This window comes from Anolis carolinensis, unplaced genomic scaffold, assembly GCF_035594765.1.
Source record: "Anolis carolinensis isolate JA03-04 unplaced genomic scaffold, rAnoCar3.1.pri scaffold_7, whole genome shotgun sequence".
Taxonomy (NCBI): Eukaryota; Metazoa; Chordata; class Lepidosauria; order Squamata; family Dactyloidae; genus Anolis; species Anolis carolinensis.
This window is the reverse complement of record NW_026943818.1, coordinates 14,043,985-14,069,031: the sequence shown is the minus strand read 5'-3', so window position 1 is coordinate 14,069,031 and position 25,047 is coordinate 14,043,985. Positions and strand designations below refer to the sequence as shown.

The 25,047-nt window shown below is 41.3% G+C and overlaps 1 protein-coding gene across 1 annotated transcript in view; it reads left to right on the top strand.

The window, feature by feature from the left end:
- The window catches only part of gpr107 (G protein-coupled receptor 107), a 37,259-nt gene extending 17,987 nt beyond the window's left edge, over positions 1-19,272 (top strand). Inside the window, exons 10-18 of the mRNA XM_062959923.1 lie at positions 1,360-1,435; positions 3,126-3,199; positions 5,763-5,880; positions 8,361-8,491; positions 10,241-10,284; positions 14,634-14,683; positions 14,905-14,988; positions 16,697-16,821; positions 18,557-19,272. Coding sequence (XP_062815993.1) covers positions 1,360-1,435; positions 3,126-3,199; positions 5,763-5,880; positions 8,361-8,491; positions 10,241-10,284; positions 14,634-14,683; positions 14,905-14,988; positions 16,697-16,821; positions 18,557-18,653 — 799 coding nt within the window. The 3' untranslated portion in view covers positions 18,654-19,272. The remainder of the gene's footprint in view (positions 1-1,359; positions 1,436-3,125; positions 3,200-5,762; positions 5,881-8,360; positions 8,492-10,240; positions 10,285-14,633; positions 14,684-14,904; positions 14,989-16,696; positions 16,822-18,556) is intronic.
- The last annotated feature ends 5,775 nt before the right edge of the window (positions 19,273-25,047 follow it).

The following is a 25,047-nucleotide window of genomic DNA, read 5'->3' as shown; positions in this document are numbered from 1 at the left end:
ACTATAATACTATATACTATATAATCTGCATGAAGGAAATCGATTGGCGGCTATTATGTGAGGACCCATATAGTATAGTATACTGTACTATAATACTATATACTATATAATCTGCATGAAGGAAATCGATTGGCGGCTATTATGTGAGGACCCATATAGTATAGTATACTGTACTATAATACTATATACTATATAGTCTGCATGAAGGAAATCGATTGGCGGCTATTATGTGAGGACCCATATAGTATAGTATACTGTACTATAATACTATATACTATATAATCTGCATGAAGGAAATCGATTGGCGGCTATTATGTGAGGACCCATATAGTATAGTATACTGTACTATAATACTATATACTATATAATCTGCATGAAGGAAATCGATTGGCGACTATTATGTGAGGACCCATATAGTATAGTATACTGTACTATAATACTATATACTATATAGTCTGCATGAAGGAAATCGATTGGCGGCTATTATGTGAGGACCCATATAGTATAGTATACTGTACTATAATACTATATACTATATAGTCTGCATGAAGGAAATCGATTGGCGGCTATTATGTGAGGAACCATATAGTATAGTATACTGTACTATAATACTATATACTATATAGTCTGCATGAAGGAAATCGATTGGCGGCTATTATGTGAGGACCCATATAGTATAGTATACTGTACTATAATACTATATACTATATAATCTGCATGAAGGAAATCGATTGGCGACTATTATGTGAGGACCCATATAGTATAGTATACTGTACTATAATACTATATACTATATAATCTGCATGAAGGAAATCGATTGGCGGCTATTATGTGAGGACCCATATAGTATAGTATACTGTACTATAATACTATATACTATATAATCTGCATGAAGGAAATCGATTGGCGGCTATTATGTGAGGACCCATATAGTATAGTATACTGTACTATAATACTATATACTATATAGTCTGCATGAAGGAAATCGATTGGCGACTATTATGTGAGGAACACAAAAATATTTTGCCACCCCCGAAATCAGAGTGCGACAGTTATGCAGTGGGGACTATTATGTGAGGAAATGCAGTAGTTAGATTGCTCTCTCTGCCTGTCACGCTTGTCTTTCCTCCTACATCTGTTTGTTGGACTGATGCTTATTAGGGACACTTCTCTTTTCATTCAAAGTATCTGAGCACACGCAAGACCCAGAGTCCTCCCGTTTTGATCTTTTTCCTGTGAGCGTGGAGAGAGGCAAGATGTCTTCAGTTAGTTAGGTCACAAGGTCTTAACTTTCCTATGTAGGAATACTTTTAATAAAGTCCAAAATACATCTCTTTCCTTCTGGGTTCTCCCTTCCAGGACCGACGTCTTCAAAATCCACTGGCTCATGGCGGCCCTCCCGTTCACCAAATCCCTGTCCTTGGTCTTCCATGCGGTAAGGAACGCTTTGTACCTTCTTGTCTGTCATTTCCTTGGCTTTCATGGCCGGAATCACGGGGTTGCTGTGAGTTTTCCGGGCTGCCTGGCCATGTTCCGGAAGCACTCTCTCCTGACGTTTTGCCCACATCTGTGGCAGGCGTCCTCAGGTTACGAAGTCTGTTGGAAACGAGGCAAGTGGGGTTTATATATACAGTAGAGTCTCGCTTATCCAACCTTCGCTTATTCTGTATTATCCAACACAGTCTGCCTTTTATTTTATTTTTTTGTAAAATGTAATGTTTTTGTCGTCAACGTTTTCAATGTTTTGATGCTAAATTTGTAAATACACTAATTACACTTATCCAACACTCGCTTATCCAACATTCTGGATTATCCAACGCATTTTTGTAGTCAGTGTTTTCAATATATCGTGATATTTTGGCGCTAAATTCATAAATACAGTAATTACTATATAGCATTACTGCATATTGAACTACGTTTTCTGTCAAATTTGTTGTATAACAGGATGTTTTGGTGCTTAATTTGTAAAATCATAACCTAACTAGCTGTGCCCGGCCACGCGTTGCTGTGGCGAAGTATGGTAGTATATATTACAGTAGAATTTCACTTATCCAACATTCGCTTATCCAATGTTCTGGATTATCCAACGCAGTCTGCCTCTTAGTAGTAAATGTTTTGTAGTCAGTGTTTTAAATTCATTGTGATATTTTGGTGGTAAATTTGTAAATACAGTAATTACTACATAGTATTACTGCTCATGGAACTACTTTTTCTGTCAAATTTGTTGTATAACATGATGTTTTGGTGCTTAATTTGTATAATGATTACCTAATTTGATGTTTAATAGGCTTTTCCTGAATCCAACATATTCACTTATCCTGCCGGCCTGTTTATGTTGGATAAGTGAGATTCTACTGTATATTGATAATCCTATCTTATCTGCTTAGAACTGGATTATATGAGGCCCCTTGTACACAGCTGTATAAAATGCACACTGAAGTGGATTATAGAGCAGTGTGGACTCAAGACAATCCAGTTCAAAACAGATAATATAAGATTATAACTGGGTTATATAGCTGTGTGGAAGGGCCTTGAGTCTACACTGCCATATAAACCAGTTCAAATTAGATAATCTGCGGAAGAGGCCTAAGTGAGGCCTAACTGTGCCTGTCCCCTGGGCTGAGTAGGTTGCTAGGAGACCAAGCGGGCAGAGATTAGCCCTCTAACTGGCAGCAATTGGATAAAAACAATTATTAATTTCCCTCTAATTAGGACTTTATTTTTCTTTTCTTTTTGTTGTATCAACCTAGAGGCGTGGGTGATGGGTTGTGTTGTCAAGTTTTGAGGTTGGGGGGCCTGTAGTTTTGTTGTTTTGCCGGTCGCCGTGATGCCATCACTCATTTATATATATAGATTTGATGTTTAATAGGCTTTTCCTTAATCCCTCCTTATTAACCAAGATATTCGCTTATCCAAGCTTCTGCTGGCCCGTTTAGCTTGGATAAGTGAGACTCTGGTTTGCTTTCTCAAACTGTGTTATATTCTGGCTAGTTTTGTCAGCCTTCTCATCAATATGGCATGCATAGAGTGTTTCTTTTTCAAATTCTTAAGGTGGATAGGCAGCCCGGTAAAGCAAAACGTTTTGATTCTTGGCTCCGAATCTTTTGTCGTTGTCCTCTTTCCAGATCGACTACCACTACATCTCGACTCAGGGCTACCCCATTGAAGGCTGGGCGGTCGTCTACTATATCACTCACCTGTAAGTGGCGGAATTGACTAATTTACTAATGAATCAAGTAAAGCTTGATTCGTTAGTATCTTTTGTGGCCAAATTTGGTGTGATTTGGTTCAGTGGTTTTGTTGTTTATTCATTCCTACAAACATACATTACATTTATATATATATAGATCAGTGGTTCCCAAACTTATTTAGCCTGCTGCCCCCTTTCCATTAAAAATATGACTTAGCGCCGCCTGGAAAGGGGGGCGTGACTTAGAGGGGTGGGCGTGACTCCTGCTCAAAGGGGCGGGGCTGAGCCTCTCCCCTAGTCCAAGATGCAGGGCTGGGAGGGGAGGTGGGCGGGGCCAGGACTGTGATGGGCGGAGTTACGAGCTCTGAGTCAGGGCTGAGCTTCTATCCCTTTCCCACGCGCCTGCCAGGACACTGGGGGCGGGGCTAGAGGAGGGGGCGGGGCCTCTTCCCAAGTGCCTGACGGGGCTGAACCTCTATACCCCGCCCCCGTGTTCTAACAAGTGGCTCAGCCCTGTCTTAGGCTCTTGGGAAGAGGCCCCGCCCCCACCCTTAGCCCCGCCCTTTAGTCTTAAAAGGCCTCTCAGGAGAGGTATAGAGGCTCAGCCCTGTCTCATGCTCTTGGGAAGAGGCCCCGCCCCCACCCCTAGCCCCGCCCTTTAGTCCTAAAAGGCCTCTCAGGAGAAGTATAGAGGCTCAGCCCTGTCTCATGCTCTTGGGAACAGGCCCCGCCCCCACCCCTAGCCCCGCCCTTTAGTCCTAAAAGGCCTCTCAGGAGAAGTATAGAGGCTCAGCCCTGTCTCATGCTCTTGGGAACAGGCCCCGCCCCCACCCTTAGCCCCGCCCTTTAGTCTTAAAAGGCCTCTCAGGAGAGGTATAGAGGCTCAGCCCTGTCTCATGCTCTTGGGAAGAGGCCCCGCCCCCACCCCTAGCCCCGCCCTTTAGTCCTAAAAGGCCTCTCAGGAGAAGTATAGAGGCTCAGCCCTGTCTCATGCTCTTGGGAACAGGCCCCGCCCCCACCCTTAGCCCTGCCCTTTAGTCTTAAAAGGCCTCTCAGGAGAGGTATAGAGGCTCAGCCCTGTCTCATGCTCTTGGGAACAGGCCCCGCCCCCACCCTTAGCCCCACCCTTTCGTCCTAAAAGGCCCCTCAGGGGAGGTATAGAGGCTCAGCCCTGTCTCAGGCTCTTGGGAAGAGGCCCCGCCCCCTTCCCTAGCTCCGCCCTTTAGCCCTAAATGGCCCCTCAGGGGAGGTATAGAGGCTCAGCCCTGTCTCGGGCTCTTGGAAGGAGGCCCCGCCCCCACCCCTAGCCCCGCCCTTTAGTCCTAAAAGGCCTCTCAGGAGAAGTATAGATTCTACACAGCTGTATAAAATGCACACTGAAGTGGATTATATGGCAGATTGGAGTCAAGATAATGCAGTTCAAAGCAGATAATATAAGATTATAAATGGGTTCTATAGCTGTGTAGAAGGGCCTGGAGTCTACACTGCCATATAATCCAGTTCAAATCTGATAATCTGTATTTTATAGGCAGTGGGGAAGAGGCCTAAGTGAGGCCTAACTGCCTGTCCCCTGGGCTGAGTGGGTTGCTAGGAGACCAAGTGGACGAAGCTTAGCCTTCTAACTGGCAGCAATTGGATGAAAACAATTATTCCTCTCCCTCTAATTTGGACTTCATTTTTCTTTTCTTTTTGTTGTATGAACGTAGAGGCATGGATGGCGGGTTGTGCTGCCAAGTTTAGTGTTTCTGGGATGTGTAGTTTTGTTGTTTTGTCCTAGGCCGAAATTTCATTACCCTTCTATATATATAGATTGTATAATATAATATATTACGCAATGATATATAATAATATAATATATTGTGTGTGTGTGTGTGTGTGTGTGTGTGTATATATATATATATCTATATCTATATATATTACTAGCTTTGCCCAGCCACGCGTTGCTGTGGCTTAATGGGAATCCTTTGTTGGCCAGGTAGAATAGCAGTGAATAGCCTTGCAGTCTCAAAGCCTGGCTGTTTTCTGGAGTAGCTGGAGCTCTTTGTTGTATGAACGCAGAGGCATGGATGAGGGGTTGTGCTGCCAAGTTTAGTGTTTCTGGGATGTGTAGTTTTGTTGTTTTGTCCTAGGCCGAAATTTCATTACCCTTCTATATATATAGATTGTATAATATAATATATTACGCAATGATATATAATAATATAATATATTGTGTGTGTATATATATATATAATATAGACAATAATATAAAATATTATATATCAATGTGTTGCGCAGTGTGTTAAAGCGCTGAGCTGCTGAACTTGCGGACCAGAAGGTCGCAGGTTCGAATTTGGATAGCGGAGTGAGCTACCACTGTTAGCCCCAGCTCCGACCAACCTACCAGTTCGAAAGCATGCAAATGTGAGTAGATCAATAGGTACTGATCCAACCTTGGAGGTGTCAGCCCTCTTCTTCTCTGGCGACATATTCAATATTTAATCTAACCATGGCTCCACTGCGCCACCCTCTGGGAAATGTGCCTTTTCTGCCAATCCCGGCCAATATGCCTTGTCGCTTCCTCCGTTTCCAGGCTGAAGGGCGCCTTGCTGTTCATCACCATCGCCCTGATTGGCACCGGCTGGGCCTTCATCAAGCACATCCTCTCTGACAAGGACAAGAAGATCTTCATGATTGTCATCCCACTGCAGGTGAGCAACTGGGAGGCCTTCCGCCCGTTTATTTTAAAGATTTAGTCCTCCGATTCAAAAGTTGTTATTATTATGCTATTGGTAATACAGTAGAGTCTCACTTATCCAACATTCGCTTATCGAACGTTCTGGATTATCCAACGCATTTTTGTAGTCAATGTTTTCAATACATTGTGATATTTTGGTGCTAAATTCATAAATACAGTAATTACTACGTAGCATTACTGCGCATTGAACTACTTTTTCTATCAAATTTGTTGTATAACATGATGTTTTGGTGCTTAATTTGTAAAATCATAACCTAATTTGATGCTTAATAGGCTTCTCCTTAATCTCTCCTTATTATCCAACATATTCGCTTATCCAACGTTCTGCCGACCCGTTTATGTTGGATAAGTGAGACTCTACTGTACATATAATATTATAGTATAGTGGTATAGTTCAATATAGTAATGTATAATGCCAATATTGTGCTATCTATATATATAAAAGAGTGATGGCATCACGGCGACCCACAAAACAACAAAACTACAGGCCCCCCAACCTCGAAATTTGACAACACAACCCATCATCCACGCCTCTAGGTTGATACAACAAAAAGAAAAGAAAAATAAAGTCCTAATTAGAGAGAGAGGAATAATTGCTTTTATCCAATTGCTGCCAGTTAGAAGGCTAAGCTCCTCCAACTTGGGCTCCTAGCAACCCAATAAAAAATAATAAAAAACACTAAAAATTAATACAATAAAATACTATAATAACAGAAAATAACTAAAAATAATACAAGAAAATAATAAAATATAATAAATAAAAATATAACTTACAATAAAATTAATAAAAAATTGCAAATAACGTCAAATAAAAATTACACAACAATTTTTAACCAATACCACCACCACTTTGCCACAGCAACGCGTGGCCGGGCACAGCTAGTTACACATATAGGCAAACATTCAATGCCTTTTAACATAGAACAAAGATAAACAAACATAGACAAACATAGGCTCCGAGCGGGGCTCGAACTCATGACCTCCTGGTCAGAGTGATTCATTGCAGTTAATTGCACTGGCTTGCTCTCCCGCCTGCGCCACAGCCCGGGCCTTGTTGTTATTATGCTATTGTTAAAAGTTGTTGTTATTATTATGCTATTGTTAATACCATATTTTTGTTGACCCTACTTTTCCACTTACAGAGCTAGTGTACTGTTTTTCTTTGAAATATGGCAAACATTTAACCTACTGATGCCTCAATATAATTTCCTTGGGATCTATTTTCATTTTGACAGTTACCCGTAGCTGCTGTATTTTCCACCCTCGGCTTATACTCAAGTCAATAAGTTTCCCCAGTTTTTTGAGGTAAAATTAGGTGCCTTGGCTTATATTTGGGTCAGCTTAGATTCGAGTATATATGGTAATATGGTAAATAATTAGGAATAGCAGGAAGAAGAACATTAACGAGGCAGACGGCATGGAAGAGGTGGAGATGAGCTAGAGCAGGGGTCCTCAAACTTTTTAAGCCGAGGGCCAGTCTACAATCCTTCTGACTGTTGAGGGGCCGGATTATCATTTGAAAAAAAATACAAACAAATTCCGATGCACACTGCATATGTCTTATTTGTAGTGCAAAAACAACAACAACAACAACAACGAAAGAACAATACAATATTTAAAAATAAAAACAATTTTAACCAACATACAATTATCAGGATTTCAATGGGAAGTGTGGTCCTGCTTCTGGCTAATGAGATAGTCAAGTTAATTAGGGTTGTTGTTGTTGTTGTTGTTGTTGTTGTTGTTGTTGTGTGCCTTCAAGTCATTTCAGACTTTGGGCGAGCCTAAGTCTAAAATTTATTTATTTATTTATTATTTACTGCATTTGTTTACTACATTTGTATCACATCCTTCTCACCCCAAAGGGGACTCAGAGTGGCTTACAAATTATATTATTGCAATATATTAGCATAGCACAATATTAGCATTATATATTACTATATTGAACTATACCACTATACTGTAATATTATTAGTAATATTATATGTAATATAGAATATATAATTAATATTATTATATGGTATTATTATTAGTGTTATATTGTATTACTTTATAATATTATTATCAATATTATATGTACATACAATATATTATATTATTAACATAGCACAATACTAGCATTATATATTACTATATTGAACTATACCACTATATTGTAATATTATTAGTAATATTATATGTAAATTAGAATATATAATTAATATTATTATATGGCATTATTTTTAGTGTTATATTGTATTACATGATAATATTATTATCAATATTATATGTATATACAATATATTATATTATAAAACTGAGGGCGGGGGCCAGGTAAATGACCTCGGAGGGCCGCATCCGGCCCCCGGGCCTTAGTTTGGGGACCCCTGAGCTAGAGGTAGAGAGATAGACGTGGCCACCCTCACGTGTCCCTTGTTGCGCTTGACCCCCCAGGTCTTGGCCAACGTGGCCTACATCATCATTGAGTCGACGGAAGAAGGCACCACGGAGTACGGCCTCTGGAAGGAGATCCTTTTCCTGGTGGACCTGCTCTGCTGCGGGGCCATCCTCTTCCCCGTCGTGTGGTGAGTTCACCCATATTAGTATGGCTATACTGCTATACAAAATCCCAGAATACCTGTATCTACACAAACACAAGGTGGTCTATGCACAAAGAAAATATGTCCAAATAGCATAGACCAGGGGTCCCCAAACTAAGGCCCGGGGGCCACATGCGGCCCTCCGAGGTCATTTACCTGGCCCCCGCCCTCAGTTTTATAATATAATATATTGTATATACATATAATATTGACAATAAGATTATAATGTAATACAATATAACACTAATAATAATAATATTATTTATATATAATATAATAATATTAATTATATATTCTATATTACATATAATATTACAGTATAGTGGTATAGTTCAATATAGTAATATATAATGCTAAAATTGTGCTATGCTAATAATATAATATATTGTATGTACATATAATTTGTAAGCCACTTTGAGTCCCCTTTGGGGTGAGAAGGGTGTGATACAAATGTAGTAAATAAATGCAGTAAATAAATAAATAATAAATAAATACATTTTAGACTTAGGCTCGCCCAAAGTCTGAAATGACTTAAAGGCACACAACAACAACAACAACAACCCTAATTAACTTGACTATCTCATTGGCCAGAAACAGGAGCACGCTTCCCATTGAAATCCTGATAAATGTATGTTGGGTTAAAATTGTTTTTATTTTTAAATATTGTATTGTTCTTTCATTGTTCTTGTTGTTGTTGTTGTTTTTGCACTACAAATAAGACATGTGCAGTGTGCATCGGAATTTGTTTGTTTGTTTGTATTTTTTTTTTCAAATGATAATCCGGCCCCTCAACAGTCTGAAGGATTGTGGACCGGCCCTCGGCTTAAAAAGTTTGAGGACCCCTGGCATAGACAGTAGATCAGGGGTCCTCAAACTTTTAAAGCAGAGGGCCGGTCCACAATCCTTCAGACTGTTGAGGGGCCGGATTATCATTTGGGGGGGAAAACCGAACAAATTCCTAGTGCAAAACAACAATAATACAATATTTAAAAATGAAAATAATTTTAACCAACATAAACCTATCAAGATTTCAATAGGAAGTGTGGGCTTGCTTCTGGCCAATGAGATAGTCAGGTTAATTAGGGTTGTTGTTGTTGTGTGTCTTCAAGTCATTTCAGACTCTGGGCGAGCCTAAGTCCAAAATTATTTATTTATTCATTTACTACATTTATTTACTACATTTATATCCCACCCTTCTCACCCCGAAGGAAACTCAGAGCAGCTGTATGTACATAAAATATATTATATTACTAGCATAGCACAATATTAGCATTATATATTACTACAGTAGAGTCTCACTTATCCAACACTCGCTTATCCAACGTTCTGGATTATCCAACGCATTTTTGTAGTCAATGTTTTCAATACATCATGATATTTTGGTGCTAAATTCGTAAATACAGTAATTACTACATAGCATTACTGCGTATTGAACTACTTTTTCTGCCAAATTTGTTGTGTAACATGATATTTTGGTGCTTAATTTGTAAGAGGTGGTGAGGTTTGTTGGAAATGAGGCAAGTGGGGTTTATATACCCGTGGAAAGTCCAGGGTGGGAGAAAGAACTCCATATTCAATATTGTATAAAGCTTTGTATGTGGAATTACATGCTTGACATAACAATCCCGGTGCTGAGCGGTCACTGTGCTGCGTCTATCCAACGTTGACCATAGGATCGCACTATCCTGTGTGTATTTTTTGGAGAGCTGACCGAGCCTTTCTTCTCGATTGTAGGTCCATCAGGCACTTACAAGAAGCCTCTGCCACAGACGGGAAAGGTAAGGCCTCACCTGATTGGAGGTTTCTTCTCCTGCCCTTATGAAATCGCTTTGGTTTAGACTGGTTGCAAACAAGATCAATTCTGTAGATTTGTTCCCAAGTTGATTGTAAGTCGGAATAGGGACGTTTTTAAAGTGTAACACCAGCCAAAAATATATATTGTCGAAGGCTTTCATAGCCGGGGTCACAGCGTTGTGTGTTTTCCGGTCTATCTGGCCATGTTCCAGAAGCATTCTCTCCTGACGTTTCGCCCACAACTATGGCAGGCATCCTCTACATTAAATAAGTCACCAAACTTATTTTAAACCGACTCAAAAATGAACAATTGAGTCTCCTCGATCCCCTCAACCTACGATCAATCTTCCCTGTGCCTCATCAGAGCACAGACTGAATCCCTTTTTTAAACTCTGCACTTTTTCAACAAAACGGCAGTTGGCTCCGCCTACTTACCATGGCATGCTGAGATGCAATAACTGTAATACTTACCCTTTTAAAACAGAAACACACAATTAAACATACCATCTGTAAACCAAAAATTCATACTTCATTACATATTGCAATTTAATTTCGTCCCATGGAACAGAGCCTTGAGCCTCTGGCATTGATTAGCGGGACTCCCACCCAGGTCCTGGCCCTTCTGAGCTTCCAAAGTGAGATTGTTTTAGCCCAAGCGGAAGGCCCGACCTAGGCTCCTTCTTTCTTATTTGATTCGCCTCAAGTTTCCTAAAGAACGTGGTGCTTTCCTTCTGCCCTTGGGACTTTCTGCAAGCGCAAGCGATAACGCGGCCGGGAAGCGGGTGAAGTGAAATTGAAGAGGCGGCAGATCAGGTGTTTCGAGGAGAGAAGCTTACCTGTCAAGGTGACTTTACACAGATTGGGATCTCCTACCTCGCACACAGTGTTGTTTTCAATGCGCCTATGAAATCAAAGAGACAAATATTGTGCTTTTTAAATGCAGGTTTGTGATCCCACCAGTTCTTTGCTGCTGGGACGTGGTACTTAAGGCATAAGTTCCAATGGATCATTTGGGCCACATAGTTGTGCCTCTGTTTGTAGTCTGTCTGTGCCATTTTCTTATAGCAGCTGACGATGTGATCCATGGTTTCGTCAGTTTCCTTGCAGAATCTGCATTTTGGGTCATCAGCTGATTTTTCGATCTTGTGTCCTGATGTCTTGCTCTTGGGCTGCAAGGATCAGGCCTTCTGTCTCCTTCTTCAGGGTCCCATTCGTGAGCCAGAGCCAGGTCTTCTCCTGATCAGCTTTTCCTTCAATTTTGTCAAGGAACTTTCCATGCAATGTTTTGTTGTGCCAGCTGTCAGCTCTAGTTTGTAGTGCGGTTTTCTTGTACTGGTTTTTTGTCTGCTGTGCTTTGAGGAGTTTCTGATTTTTGACTTCAATCAAAGCAGGTTCTTCACTTTGCTTTACATATTATTATTATTACTATTATTGTATGACACAGCAAACAAGAGAGATATGCTGGATTTCATTTCACAAAATCACAAGTCGAACACTTCCCAAGCGTCTAGGAGTGTGTGATGTATTTTCGGATGATGTGTGCAGATCCCAGTTGGGTGGCCTTTTGCAGTTGGCAGATCGTGATTTTGTCAATGTCTATTGTTTCCAAATACCGGCTGAGATCTTTTGGCACGGCACCCACTGTGCCCATCACCACAGGGACCACCTGCACTGGTTTCTGCCAGAGTCTTTGAAGTTCAATCTTGAGGCCCTGATAGCAGCTGAGTTTTTCCTGTTGTTTTTCACCTGGGATGGCAACATCAATGATCCAAACCTTGTTCTTTTCCACAACCCTTCTGACCGGCAGCCAGGGTTGAAAACGGCTCTTCCTCGTCCTCTAATTTGGACTTCCTTTTCCAGGGTTTTTTGTTTGAAAGACATATATTGGATGACTATGTCTTTTTGTTGCCAAGGTTGGCGTGATTTGGTTCAGTGGTTTTGTTGTTTCCTCAGTCCTACAAACGTACGTTACATTTTTATATATATACTAGCTGTGCCCGGCCACGCGTTGCTGTGGCAAAGTGGTGGTGGTATTGGTTAAAAATTGTTGTGTAATTTTTATTTGACGTTATTTGCATTTTTTATTAATTTTATTGTAAGTTATATTTTTATTTATTATATGCTATTATTTTCTTGTATTATTTTTAGTTATTTTCTGTTATTATAGTATTTTATTGTATCAATTTTTTAGTGTTTTTTATTATTTTTGATTGGGTTGCTAGGAGACCAAGTTGGAGGAGCTTAACCTTCTAAACTGGCAGCAATTGGATAAAAACAATTATTGCTCTCCCTCTAATTAGGACTTTATTTTTCTTTTCTTTTTGTTGTATCAACCTAGAGGCATGGATGATGGGTTGTGTTGTCAAATTTTGAGGTTGGGGGGCCTGTAGTTTTGTTGTTTTGTGGGTCGCCATGATGCCATCACTCTTTTATATATATAGATAGATAGATAGCTGTATTCTCTGTTTGCTTCTGACACGATAAATAAATAAATGCTATGAAATCATATAGCCTTACGGGAGATTCAGTGGTTTGCATTACAAGCATGACAGTCCAGTTGTGCATTGCAGTGTTTGCCTGTTGAAGAGACCAAAGTGTTCAGACACCAATAGGAAAGAAAATTCTGTACAAAATATCAGTGCTGCAGAATGAATCCACTTTAATGCTGTGAGATCATCTAGTCTTACAAGATGTCGGTTGAGCACTGAAACTACAGATCCCAGGGCTTGCTTGCGGTGACGCTATTGCAGGCTGGGATTGGGGCGATCCGTGGTTCCAAAATCCGGGCGAGATCCCTGCTTCCTCCTCCCCCTTCCTTTGCCCTTTGGCAAGGTTGCCACATCCCTCGGAGGCCGTGTTCCTCACTTCCTGCCGCATCCGAGCATGACGGCCGCGCCATCTGCCGCTCTTGGCCGCGTCCGGACGTGTTTTGGAGGGAAGCGGAGCATCACCTTCCCGGGCGTCGAATGCCTCGGCTCCGAGAAAATCAAATAAAATCCAGCTCCGTCGCCAGCATCCTGTGGCTTTTTTGTTCCAACTATGAATTCAGGATGCGCACCGATGTTGTTTCTCCCGAGCAAAGACGTGGCTGTTTCTTAAAACAGTCGCCATGGGCCTTTGACATCCAAAACAAACATAAACAAGCTTGTGTTGTTGAAGACTTTCATGGCCGGGATCACAGGGTTGTTGTATGTTTTCCGGGCTGTATGGCCATGTTCCAGAAGCATTCTCTCCTGATTTTTCGCCCACATCTATGCAGGCATCCTCAGAGGTTGTGAGGTTGTTGTTGTTGTTGTTATTATTATTATTATTATTATTATTATTATATTATTATTATTATTATTGTGTTGTCAAAGGCTTTCATGGCCGGGATCCCAGGGTTATTGTATGTTTTCCGGGCTGTCTGGCCTTGTTCCAGAAGTATTCTCTCCTGACGTTTTGCCCACATCTGTGGCAGGCGTCCTCAGAGGTTGTGAGGTTGTTGTTGTTGTAGCTGCTTTGAGTCTCCTTTGGGAGAGATAAAGCGGAATAATAATAATAATAATAATAATAATAATAATAATATACATAACTGCTTTGACTTTCCTTTGGGAGAAATACAGCAGAGTAATAATAATGATACAGTAGAGTCTCACTTATCCAACGTTCTGGATTATCCAACGCATTTTTGTAGTCAATGTTTTCAATATATCATGATATTTTGGTGCTAAATTCATAAATACAGTAGTTACTACATAACATTACTGCATATTGAACTACTTTTTCTGCCAAATTTGTTGTCTAACATGATGTTTTGGTGCTTGATTTGTAAAATCATAACGTAATTTGATGTTTAATAGGCTTTTCCTTAATGCCTCCTTATTATCCAACATATTCGCTTATCCAACATTCTGCCGGCTTGTTTATGTTGGATAAGTGAGACACTACTGTAATAATAAATTCTAATAATAATGATACACAGTCACTTTGAGTCTCCTTTGGGAGAGATAAAGCAGGGTATAAAGAAATATAATAATAATAATAATAATAATAATAATAATAATAATAATAATAATAATAATAAAAACAACAACAATAACAACAGATACTTAGCCACTATCAGTTTCCTTTAGGAGAGATAAATTGGGGTATAAATAAATATAAAAACATAATAATACATTCTAATAATTGATACATAGCCACTTTGGGTCTACTTTGGGAGAGATAAATAATAATATGATGATAATTACAACAACAATAATAATAGTCTATTCCTTTTTCTCCCATTGTAGGTCAATGTTTTGTAAGTTTTATCCCTTTCTCTCTGATTTTTCTGTGTTATTTTTTCCTGCAGCGGCCATTAACCTTGCAAAGCTGAAGCTGTTCCGACACTACTACGTGATGGTAAGGCATCTGATGCAACGAATAAACGAAATAAATGTAAATATTAGTGTTTGGGACAGAGCTCGATCACTGTTTATGGCCGGACCTTAAATGTGAATGTGGGTCTGTCCTTTTAGCAGTTGCGGTGGTTTTGAGGATGAAATCGATCTCGTGTCTCTCTTGCTTTTTCTCCCTGATGACTTTGCCTCTTTTTTCCCCCTGTCTTGTTCTTTTTCCCGCAGATCGTCTGTTACATTTACTTTACGCGGATCATTGCCATCCTCATCAAAATCGCCGTTCCGTTCCAGTGGAAGTGGCTGTACCAGGTGCGGACGCTCTCGTTTCAAAGGCAAAGATATAGATGTATATGCAACACACACACACACATATATATATATATATTACTAGCTGTGCCCGGCCACGCGTTGCTGTGGCAAAGTGGTGGTGGTATTGGTTAAAAATTGTTGTGTAATTTTTATTTGACGTTATTTGCATTTTTAAATTAATTTTATTGTAAGTTATATTTTTATTTATTATATTTTATTATTTTCTTGTAGTATTTTTAGTTATTTTCTGTTATTGTAGTATTTTATTGTATCAATTTTTAGTGTTTTTTATTATTTTTTATTGGGTTGCTAGGAGACCAAGTTGGAGGAGCTTAGCCTTCTAACTGGCAGCAATTGGATAAAAGCAATTGTTCCTCTCTCTGTAATTAGGACTTTATTTTTCTTTTCTTTTTCTTGTATCAACCTAGAGCCGTGGATGATGGGTTGTGTTGTCAAATTTCGAGGTTGGGGGGCCTGTAGTTTTCTTGTTTTGTGGGTCGCCGTGATGCCATCACTCTTTTATATATATAGATATCTATATATAAAAATGTAATGTGCATAATTCCCATGGACTAAACAACAAAACCACTGAACCCACAAAATTAGGTCCAAATTACAGAAAAAAAACCAAAACCTAAAATTACTAACCACGTATGTGCAGAGCCCCCGCCCCCTGCCCCCCCCCCCCCCCCCCGAAACTTGATGTTGTTAGCCAGGTGGGCAGGGCTACAACACGTGGCTGAGCATAGCTAGACAGGAAACAACCAGAGTCAGCTAACACCTCCCAACAAAGGATTCCCCCTCAGAGTCATTATTATTATTATTATTATTATTACTACTATTATTGCGTTCCTGGGAATCGTCAAAATGAACAAAACCTGGCACCCAACATTAAAAAAAACCTCTACAATCCAAGCAGTAAATAAAGAACCACACTCTGAAAATAAGGGTATTCCAGACAGGAAACAACCAGAGCCAGCTAACACCTCCCATCAAAGGATTCCCCCTCAGAGTCATTATTATTATTATTATTATTATTATTATTATTATTATTGGGTTCCAGGGAATCGTCAAAATGAACAAAACCTGGCACCCAACATTAAAAAAAACCTCTACAATCCAAGCAGTAAATAAAGAACCACACTCTGAAAATAAGGGTATTCCAGACAGGAAACAACCAGAGCCAGCTAACACCTCCCAACAAAAGATTCCCCCTCAGTCATTATTATTATTATTATTATTATTATTATTATTATTATTATTATTATTATTATTATTATTATTATTGGGTTCCTGGGAATAATCAAAATGAATAAAACCTTGCAGCCAACATTTAAAAAATCCTGACAGTAAATAAAGAAAAACACTCAAAAAAATTGTCAACTGCAAAAGGCCACCCTGCTGGGATCTGTGCGCATCATCCAAAAATACATCACACAGTCCTAGACACTTGGGAAGTGTTCGACTTGTGATTTTGTGATACGAAATCCAGCATATCTATCTTGTTTGCTTTGTCATAATGAAATAATAATAATAATAATCCAAAAATACATCACACAGTCCTAGACACTTGGGAAGTGTTCGACTTGTGGTTTTGTGATACGAAATCCAGTATATAGATCTCGTTTGCTGTGTCGTACTCTGTGTCTGTGTCAATAATAATAATAATAATATGCTGCTCTTCTCTCTCTGCCTTTTCCGGCGGCAGCTGCTGGACGAAATGGCGACCCTGGTCTTCTTCCTCCTGACCGGCTACAAGTTCCGGCCGGCCTCGGACAATCCCTACTTGCAGCTCTCTCAGGACGACGACGACAGCCTGGACATGGAGGCCGTGTAAGGAGACCTTTAGTTGCATGTTGTACCTTGTTTTGAAAGTGTCCTTCCTGTCTCATTGTGCGGCCCTGACTTTGAAAGCCGTTGTCCTACTCCAGGAACTTCGTTGTTTTGTGGCTGCCGCAAACTCTGTTGCATTCTGTTGTCGAAGGCTTTCATGGCTGGAATCACAGGGTTGTTGTGTCTCTCCTGACGTTTCACCCACATCTATGGCAGGCATCCTCTACATTAAATAAGCCACCAAACTTATTTTAAACCGACTCAAAAATGAACAATTGAGTCTCCTAGATCCTCTCAACGTTGGATCAATCTTCCCTGTGCCTCATCAGAGCACAGACTGAATCCCTTTTTTAAACTCTGCACTTTTCAACAAAAGGGCAGTTGGCTCCGCCTACTTCTCCATGGCAACCAGCCTCTGAGATGCAATAACTGTAATACTTACCCTTTTAAAACAGGTTATTATTATTATCATTGTGTTGTCGAAGGCTTTCATGGCTGGAATCACAGGGTTGTTGTGTGTTTTCCCGGCTGCCTGGCCATGTTCCAGAAGCATTCTCTCCTGACGTTTCGCCCACATCTATGGCAGGCATCTTCAGAAGTTGTGAGGTTATTATTATTATTATTGTATTGTCGAAGGCTTTCATGGCCGGAATCACAGGGTTGTTGTGTGTTTTCCGGGCTGTCTGGCCATGTTCCAGAAGCATTCTCTCCCGACGTTTCGCCCACATCTGTGGCAGGCATCCTCAGAAGTTGTGAGGTACCTGGCTGCTTCCTCCCTGGGCGAATCCATTGTTGGGAGGTGTTAACTGGCCCTGATGGTCTCCTGTCTGGAATTCCCCTGTTTTCAGAGTGATGTTCTTTATTTTCTGTCCTGATTTTTAGAGATTATATTGTTCTGTATTATTATACCACAGAAATTTTTATATATTAGATTTATAATCTTGTATTATTTGCTTTGAACTCGATAATATGAGGCCCTTTCTACACAACTGTATAAAATCCACACTGAACTGGATTATATAGCAGTGTGGACTCAAAATAATCCAGTTCAAAGCAGATACTGTGGATTCTGGGTTATATAGCTGTGTGGAAGGGCCTTGAATCTACACTGTCATATAATCCAGCTCAAATCAGATCATCTGTATTTTATAGGCAGTGTGGAAGAGGTCTAAGTGAGCCCTCAACCGTTGTGGCTGAGTGGTTTCCTAGGACACAAAGTGGGTGGGGCCGAAAGGGGGCGGGGCCTACCCTTCTGACTGGCAGCCGGGGGGAGAATGGCTCTTCCTTGTCATATGTAATTTGGACTCAAATTTTCTAGTTTGTGCCCGGCCACGCGTTGCTGTGGCGAAGTATGGTGGTATGGGAAATCAGATAATATGTATTTTATAGGCAGTGTGGAAGAGGCCTAAGTGAGGCCTAACTCTGCCTGTCCCCTGGGCTGCGTGGGTTGCTAGGAAGCCAAGTGGGCGGAGCTTAGCCTTCTAACTGGCAGCAATTGGATAAAAGCAATTATTCCTCTCTCTCTAATTAGGACTTTATTTTTCTTTTCTTTTTGTTGTATCAACTTAGAGGTGTGGATGAGGGTTTGTGCTGTCAAATTTCGAGGTTGGGGGGCCTGTACTTTTGATGTTTTGTTGGTCGCCGGGATTCCATCACTCTTTTATATATATAGATTGGTGAAGGCATGCTTTTGTCTCGTCCCTCCTCCAATCGGATGCCTTTATTTCCCTGGCAGGGTGACCACTTCGGGCGTCATGGAAGGCATGAAGAAAGTCAAGAAGGTGGTCAACGGCTCGTCGGAAGCGCGAGGCGAGAGGGAAAGTGCCGCGTGACGGGCGCCGTGACGGATTCTTCCTTCCTCTTCCTTTTTGACGATCATTATTTCCTCCGTTTCCCTCTCGACCCGTAGCGCAAGGCAGCACTTCCTCTCGTTTTTCTTCCTCCAGATGAACTGTAATTTATTGATCTTTCGCTTGTCTTCTGCAACGGAACCAAAGGGAGCCGGACGGCGCTCCCCGGTGCTGAAAATGCAGAATATTCGGGATTTTTGGGGTGGGCGGGGAAAGGGTTGTGGCTTCGGGGTGGGAAACCGGGACAAAATCAAACCGTAACAATAATAATAAAAAACCATAGAGGGCAATACCGACCTTCCACTTAACTCCGTCTTACGGACTTTGGCGCTTTTCCGGTGCCGACGAGGACGTTGTTTTTTTTTTCATTTCTAATTTTGTGTGTGGAGATATCTATCTATCTATCTATCTATATATATATATATATAGGTGGTGGTTTCTTTTATAACCTTTTCCTTGTTTTTAATTTTGACGGGCGCGGATTCCCAAGTGTGAAAAAAAAAAAGACGACGACGACATTAAGAAAAGAGTTGTGTATGTAAAAAACAAAAACAAACAAAGATTGAAAGATATAGATATATAATAATATATATATATTTGATATGGCTCGTTTATGGTGTGCTGGGAAAGAGGGTCGAGTCCTCGCTCCTCTCAGTCCGATGGTTTCTTTCTATAACGTTCTTCTGAGTTGAGACATTTTTTTATTTCCTCCCCGTCCTAAAATAATACATTTAGATGGAGAAAAGGATAGAGCAGATATTAAGAGATAGAAATAGGACAAAGTGGCTACCACGCGTTGGTCGGTCGGAAGAGGATTCCCAGATCTACAGAATAGTGAGTATGGCAAAGGGCCATTTTTGGGGTAAATAATAATAATAATAATAATAATAATAATAATAATAATAATGTAATAATAATAATAATAATAATAATAATAATAATAATAATGTGTTGCATAAGGCTTTTATGGCCGGAATCATTGGTTGCTGTGAGTTTCATTAGCAGTCTTGAACTTGGCACGAGATATTGCCTCAATAACCAACGTTAACAAGCCCCCACAGCAATGCGTGGCCGGGCAAAGCTAGTCTATATATCTAAAAGGGTAATGAAATTTCAGCCTAGGACAAGACAACAAAACTACACATCCCAGAAACACTAAACTTGGCAGCACAACCCCTCATCCATGCCTCTACGTTCATAAAACAAAAAGAAAAGAAAAATAAAGTCCTAATTAGAGGGGGAGGAATAATTGTTTTTATCCAATTGCTGCCAGTTGGAAGGCTAAGCTCCGCTTACTTGGTCTCCTAGCGACCCACGCAGCCCAGGGGACAGGCAGAGTTAGGCCTCACTTAGGCCTCTTCCACACTGCCTATAAAATACATATTATCTGATTTCCCATACCACCATACTTCGCCACAGCAACGCGTGGCCGGGCACAGCTAGTATATTATATTATAAAACGGAGGGTGGGGGCCAGGTAAATGACCTTGGAGGGCCACATCCGGCCCCCGGGCCTTAGTTTGGGGACACCTGCTCTACTGTATATCTGTAGCAGAGATTAACAAATATTTCAGGGGAAAATGCTTTTATAAGATTAATGTGTGTGTGTGACTTGCAAGGGCGTCTTTCCCTTTTCAAAACATTCCCTTGGTTAAGAGCGAGGGAGGCTTTGCAAAAGAAAACACACTGATAAGGGAGGGTAAGAGGAGAGATAAATATGTCATATATTGTAAGAGCAAGGGAGGCTTTGCAAAAGAAAACACACTGATAAGGGAGGGTAAGAGGAGAGATAAATATGTCATATATTGTAAGAGCAAGGGAGGCTTTGCAAAAGAAAACACACTGATAAGGGAGGGTAAGAGGAGAGATAAATATGTCATATATTGTAAGAGCAAGGGAGGCTTTGCAAAAGAAAACACACTGATAAGGGAGGGTAAGAGGAGAGATAAATATGTCTTATATTGTAAGAGCAAGGGAGGCTTTGCAAAAGAAAACTGATAAGGGAGGGTAAGAGGAGAGATAAATATGTCTTATATTGTAAGAGCAAGGGAGGCTTTGCAAAAGAAAACACACTGATAAGGGAGGGTAAGAGGAGAGATAAATATGTCATATATTGTAAGAGCAAGGGAGGCTTTGCAAAAGAAAACACACTGATAAGGGAGGGTAAGAGGAGAGATAAATATGTCATATATTGTAAGAGCAAGGGAGGCTTTGCAAAAGAAAACACACTGATAAGGGAGGGTAAGAGGAGAGATAAATATGTCATATATTGTAAGAGCAAGGGAGGCTTTGCAAAAGAAAACACACTGATAAGGGAGGGTAAGAGGAGAGATAAATATGTCTTATATTGTAAGAGCAAGGGAGGCTTTGCAAAAGAAAACTGATAAGGGAGGGTAAGAGGAGAGATAAATATGTCTTATATTGTAAGAGCAAGGGAGGCTTTGCAAAAGAAAACACACTGATAAGGGAGGGTAAGAGGAGAGATAAATGTCATATATTGTAAGAGCAAGGGAGGCTTTGCAAAAGAAAACACTGATAAGGGAGGGTAAGAGGAGAGATAAATATGTCTTATATTGTAAGAGCAAGGGAGGCTTTGCAAAAGAAAACACTGATAAGGGAGGGTAAGAGGAGAGATAAATATGTCATATTGTAAGAGCAAGGGAGGCTTTGCAAAAGAAAACACTGATAAGGGAGGGTAAGAGGAGAGATAAATATGTCATATATTGTAAGAGCAAGGGAGGCTTTGCAAAAGAAAACACTGATAAGGGAGGGTAAGAGGAGAGATAAATATGTCATATATTGTAAGAGCAAGGGAGGCTTTGCAAAAGAAAACACACTGATAAGGGAGGGTAAGAGGAGAGATAAATATGTCATATATTGTAAGAGCAAGGGAGGCTTTGCAAAAGAAAACACACTGATAAGGGAGGGTAAGAGGAGAGATAAATATGTCATATATTGTCATCTATTGCAAGCAATGGCCTCCAAGCTCCGCTGCGGCTTGACTTATCTTCGAATATATACGGTACGTCTCTCTTAATGGAGACGAAGGTGGACTAGATCACACTACAGATCCCGTCCAGCTTGTCTTCTTTTTTTGTGGAAAGAGATGGAAGAAGAAGAAGGAGAAGCAGCGAGCGTGGCAGATGGGAAAACAGACCAAAACAACGTGCAGGCGTGTATTTTTAGGCAGGGAAGAGGCATCATCACCGGGGCGGAGGCGTGAGCTTGGCAGCCGTGATCGAGCGTGAGTCACGGACCTGGCATGCGGCGGCAGAAAAGGCCGATGCGATCCCACACCCACGAAATGGCACAACAGGCAGGCAAAAGCAACGTCAAACTGTACGTATACACGGCAAGCATTCAATAGCATTAGACATATATAGACAGACACAGAGGCAATTTAACATTTATGAGGGTATGCTCGATTCCGGCCACAAGGGGGCGCTGCTGCTACTTCATCGTTCACTGTGACACCCGAGCCCTTTGATGGAGTACTTCCTCGTTCCTTTCCACAAGTGTTGTAAATTTGTTAAATTAGCCTCCCCACATAAACCAGTACCTACATTTCCTACTTGACAGACGCAACTGTCTTTCAAGCGGCTCAACCTCTTTATTAATTAAATTAATTGATTTCTGCCGCCCTGGAGACTAGGACGCAATGGAACAAGGGCTTCAAAGGGCTGGAAAGGAAGGAGATTCCACAATTCCGCAAATGAGGAAGAGCTTCCTGACTGTGAGAAAAAGCTGTTCAGCAGTGGAACTCCCTGCCGTGGAGTATGGCCAAGGCTCCTTCTTTGGAGGCTTTTGCACAGATGTGCTGGGTGGCCATCTGTCAGGGGTGCTTTGAATGTGATTTTCCTGTTTCTTGGTGGAATGAGGTTGGACTGGATGCCCCGTGAGGTCTCTTCCAACTCCTTTGTCCTCCTTCCTTTCCTTCCATATTTGATCAATCTCTCCTTCCTTCCTTCCTTCCTTCCTTCCTTCCTTCCTTCCTTCCTTCCTTCCTTCCTTCCTTTTCTTTCTCTTTCTTCCTTGTCTTCTCCTTCCTTCCTTCTTTTGCTTTCCCTCACTTCCTTGCCATCTTGTCCTTCCTCACTTCCTCCCTCTCTTCCTTCCTTCCTTCCTTCCTTCCTTTTCTTTCTCTTTCTTCCTTGTCTTCTCCTTCCTTCCTTCTTTTGCTTTCCCTCACTTCCTTGCCATCTTGTCCTTCCTCACTTCCTCCCTCTCTTCCTTCCTTCCTTCCTTCCTTCCTTCCTTCCTTCCTTCCTTCCTTCCTTCCTCCCATCTTACCTTCCTTCCATTTCTGCTTATTATTATTATTCCCTTATATATTGCTTATATTGTTCCTTTTGTCGTCGTCGTCATCATTCTTATTCCTTCCATTTTCTTTCCTTGTTTTTGATTGACTTGGTTTACTTCTTCCTTCCTTCCTTCCTTCCTTCTTCCTTTCATCCCTTTTCAGCCTGTTTTCCCCTCCCTCCCTCCCTCCCTCTCTCCTTTCTTTCCTTCCTCCCTTCTTTCTCTCCCTCCCACTTTCCTTCCTTCTTTCTTCCTTCTTTCTTTCCTTCTCTCTTTCCTTCATTCCTTCCTTCCTTCCTCCCTTCTTTCTCTCCCTCCCACTTTCTTTCCTTCCTTCCTTCCTTCCTTCCTTCTTTCCTTCTTTCCCTCTCCTTTCTTTCCTTATTTCCTTCCTCCTTTCTCTGCATCTTCCTTCTTTCTTTCCTTCCTTCTCCTTCCTTCTTCTCTCTTTCCTTCCTTCCTTCCTTTCTCTCCTCCCTCCCTCCCGCTCTCCTTCTTTCTCTCCTTCCTTCCTTCTTCCTTCCTTCCTTCCTGCTCTCGTTCCTCTCTTCCTTCTTTCCTTCCTTCCCTTTCTTCTTCCCTTCTTTCCTTCCTTCTTTCTTTCCTTCTCTCTTTCCTTCATTCCTTTCTTCCTTCCTCCCTTCTTTCTCTCCCTCCTTCTTTCCTTCCTTCCTTCCTTCTTCCTTTCTTTGCATCTTCCTTCCCTCCTTCCTTCCTTCTTTCCTTCCCTCTTTCTCTCCTTCCTTCCTTCCTTCTCTCCTTCATTTTCTCCTTCCTTCTTCATTTCTTCTCCCCTTCCTTCCTTCTGTCCTTCCTTCTTCCTCCCTTCTCTCTCTCCTTCCTTCTTTCCTTCCTTCCTTCCCTCCTTCCTTCCTTCTTCCTTCCTTCCTTCTTTCTCTCCTTCCTTCCTCCCATCCATCCATCCATCTTACTTTCCTTCCATCTTCCTTTCTTTTTTTCCATCCATCCATCTTTCTTTCTTCCTTCCCTCCCTCTCTCCTTCCTTCCTTCCTTCCTTCTTCCTCCCTTCTCTCTCTCCTTCCTTCCTTCCTTCCTTCCTTCCTTCCTTCCTTCCTTCCTTCATTTTCTCCTTCCTTCTTCATTTCTTCTCCCCTTCCTTCCTTCCTTCTTCCTCCCTTCTCTCTCTCCTTCCTTCTTTCTTTCTTTCCTTCCTTCTCTCCTTCCTTCCTTCCTTCCTTCTTTCCCTCCTCCCCCCCTTCCTCCCCTCTTTCTCTCCTTTCCCTTTTCAGCCTTAGACTCCTCCTTCTCTCCTTTTTTCTCTTTCAGTCCCTCCTTCTTTCCTTCCTTCCTCCCTTTCTTCCCTCCTCCCCCCCAGGACCACCTCCAGAAAAGAAGGAGGAGAAAAAGAAGAAGAAAAGGGAGACAAAAGGAGGCCGCCCTCCCCGTCCTCCCCCATCCACGCCTCCTTCTATTTCTCTTTTTCTCTGCAGGAAAGAAAGGAAGGAAGGAAGGAAGGAAGGAAGAAAAGAGGAGGAGGAGGAGGAGGAGAGAAACATTCGTCACCCAGGCGACCAACGGAAAAGCGAACTCGAGGCGGAGAGTGAGGACAGGACATTTGCACCCAGGACGAATTGCCATTTCAGTCTCGTTCTGCCTTCTCTTTCTTTGGATCTTCTTCCCAGCCATGCATTGATCCGCCCGGCCTGGGCATCATCCTCCGGATTTCGGCATCATCCTCCTCGCCATGGAGCAAAACGTCTCCTGAAGACAAGCCGGACGACCACAACGCCCTTCCTTTTGCCATCCTTGGACTATTGGATTATCCCTTTTTTACTCTTTTTTTCCTCCCTCCATCCTTAATTCATTCCCTTCTTCCGCCCTCTCTTCCTCCTCCCATCCCTTGATTTAATATTATTATTATTATTATTATTATTTGCATTAATTCTCGGCTGCCGCAAGGACCCAGACCCTCTCTTCCATCCCTTGATTTATTATTATTATTATTATTATTTGCATTAATTCTCGGCTGCCGCAAGGACCCAGACCCTCTCTTCCATCCCTTGATTTATTATTATTATTATTATTATTATTATTATTATTTGCATTAATTCTCGGC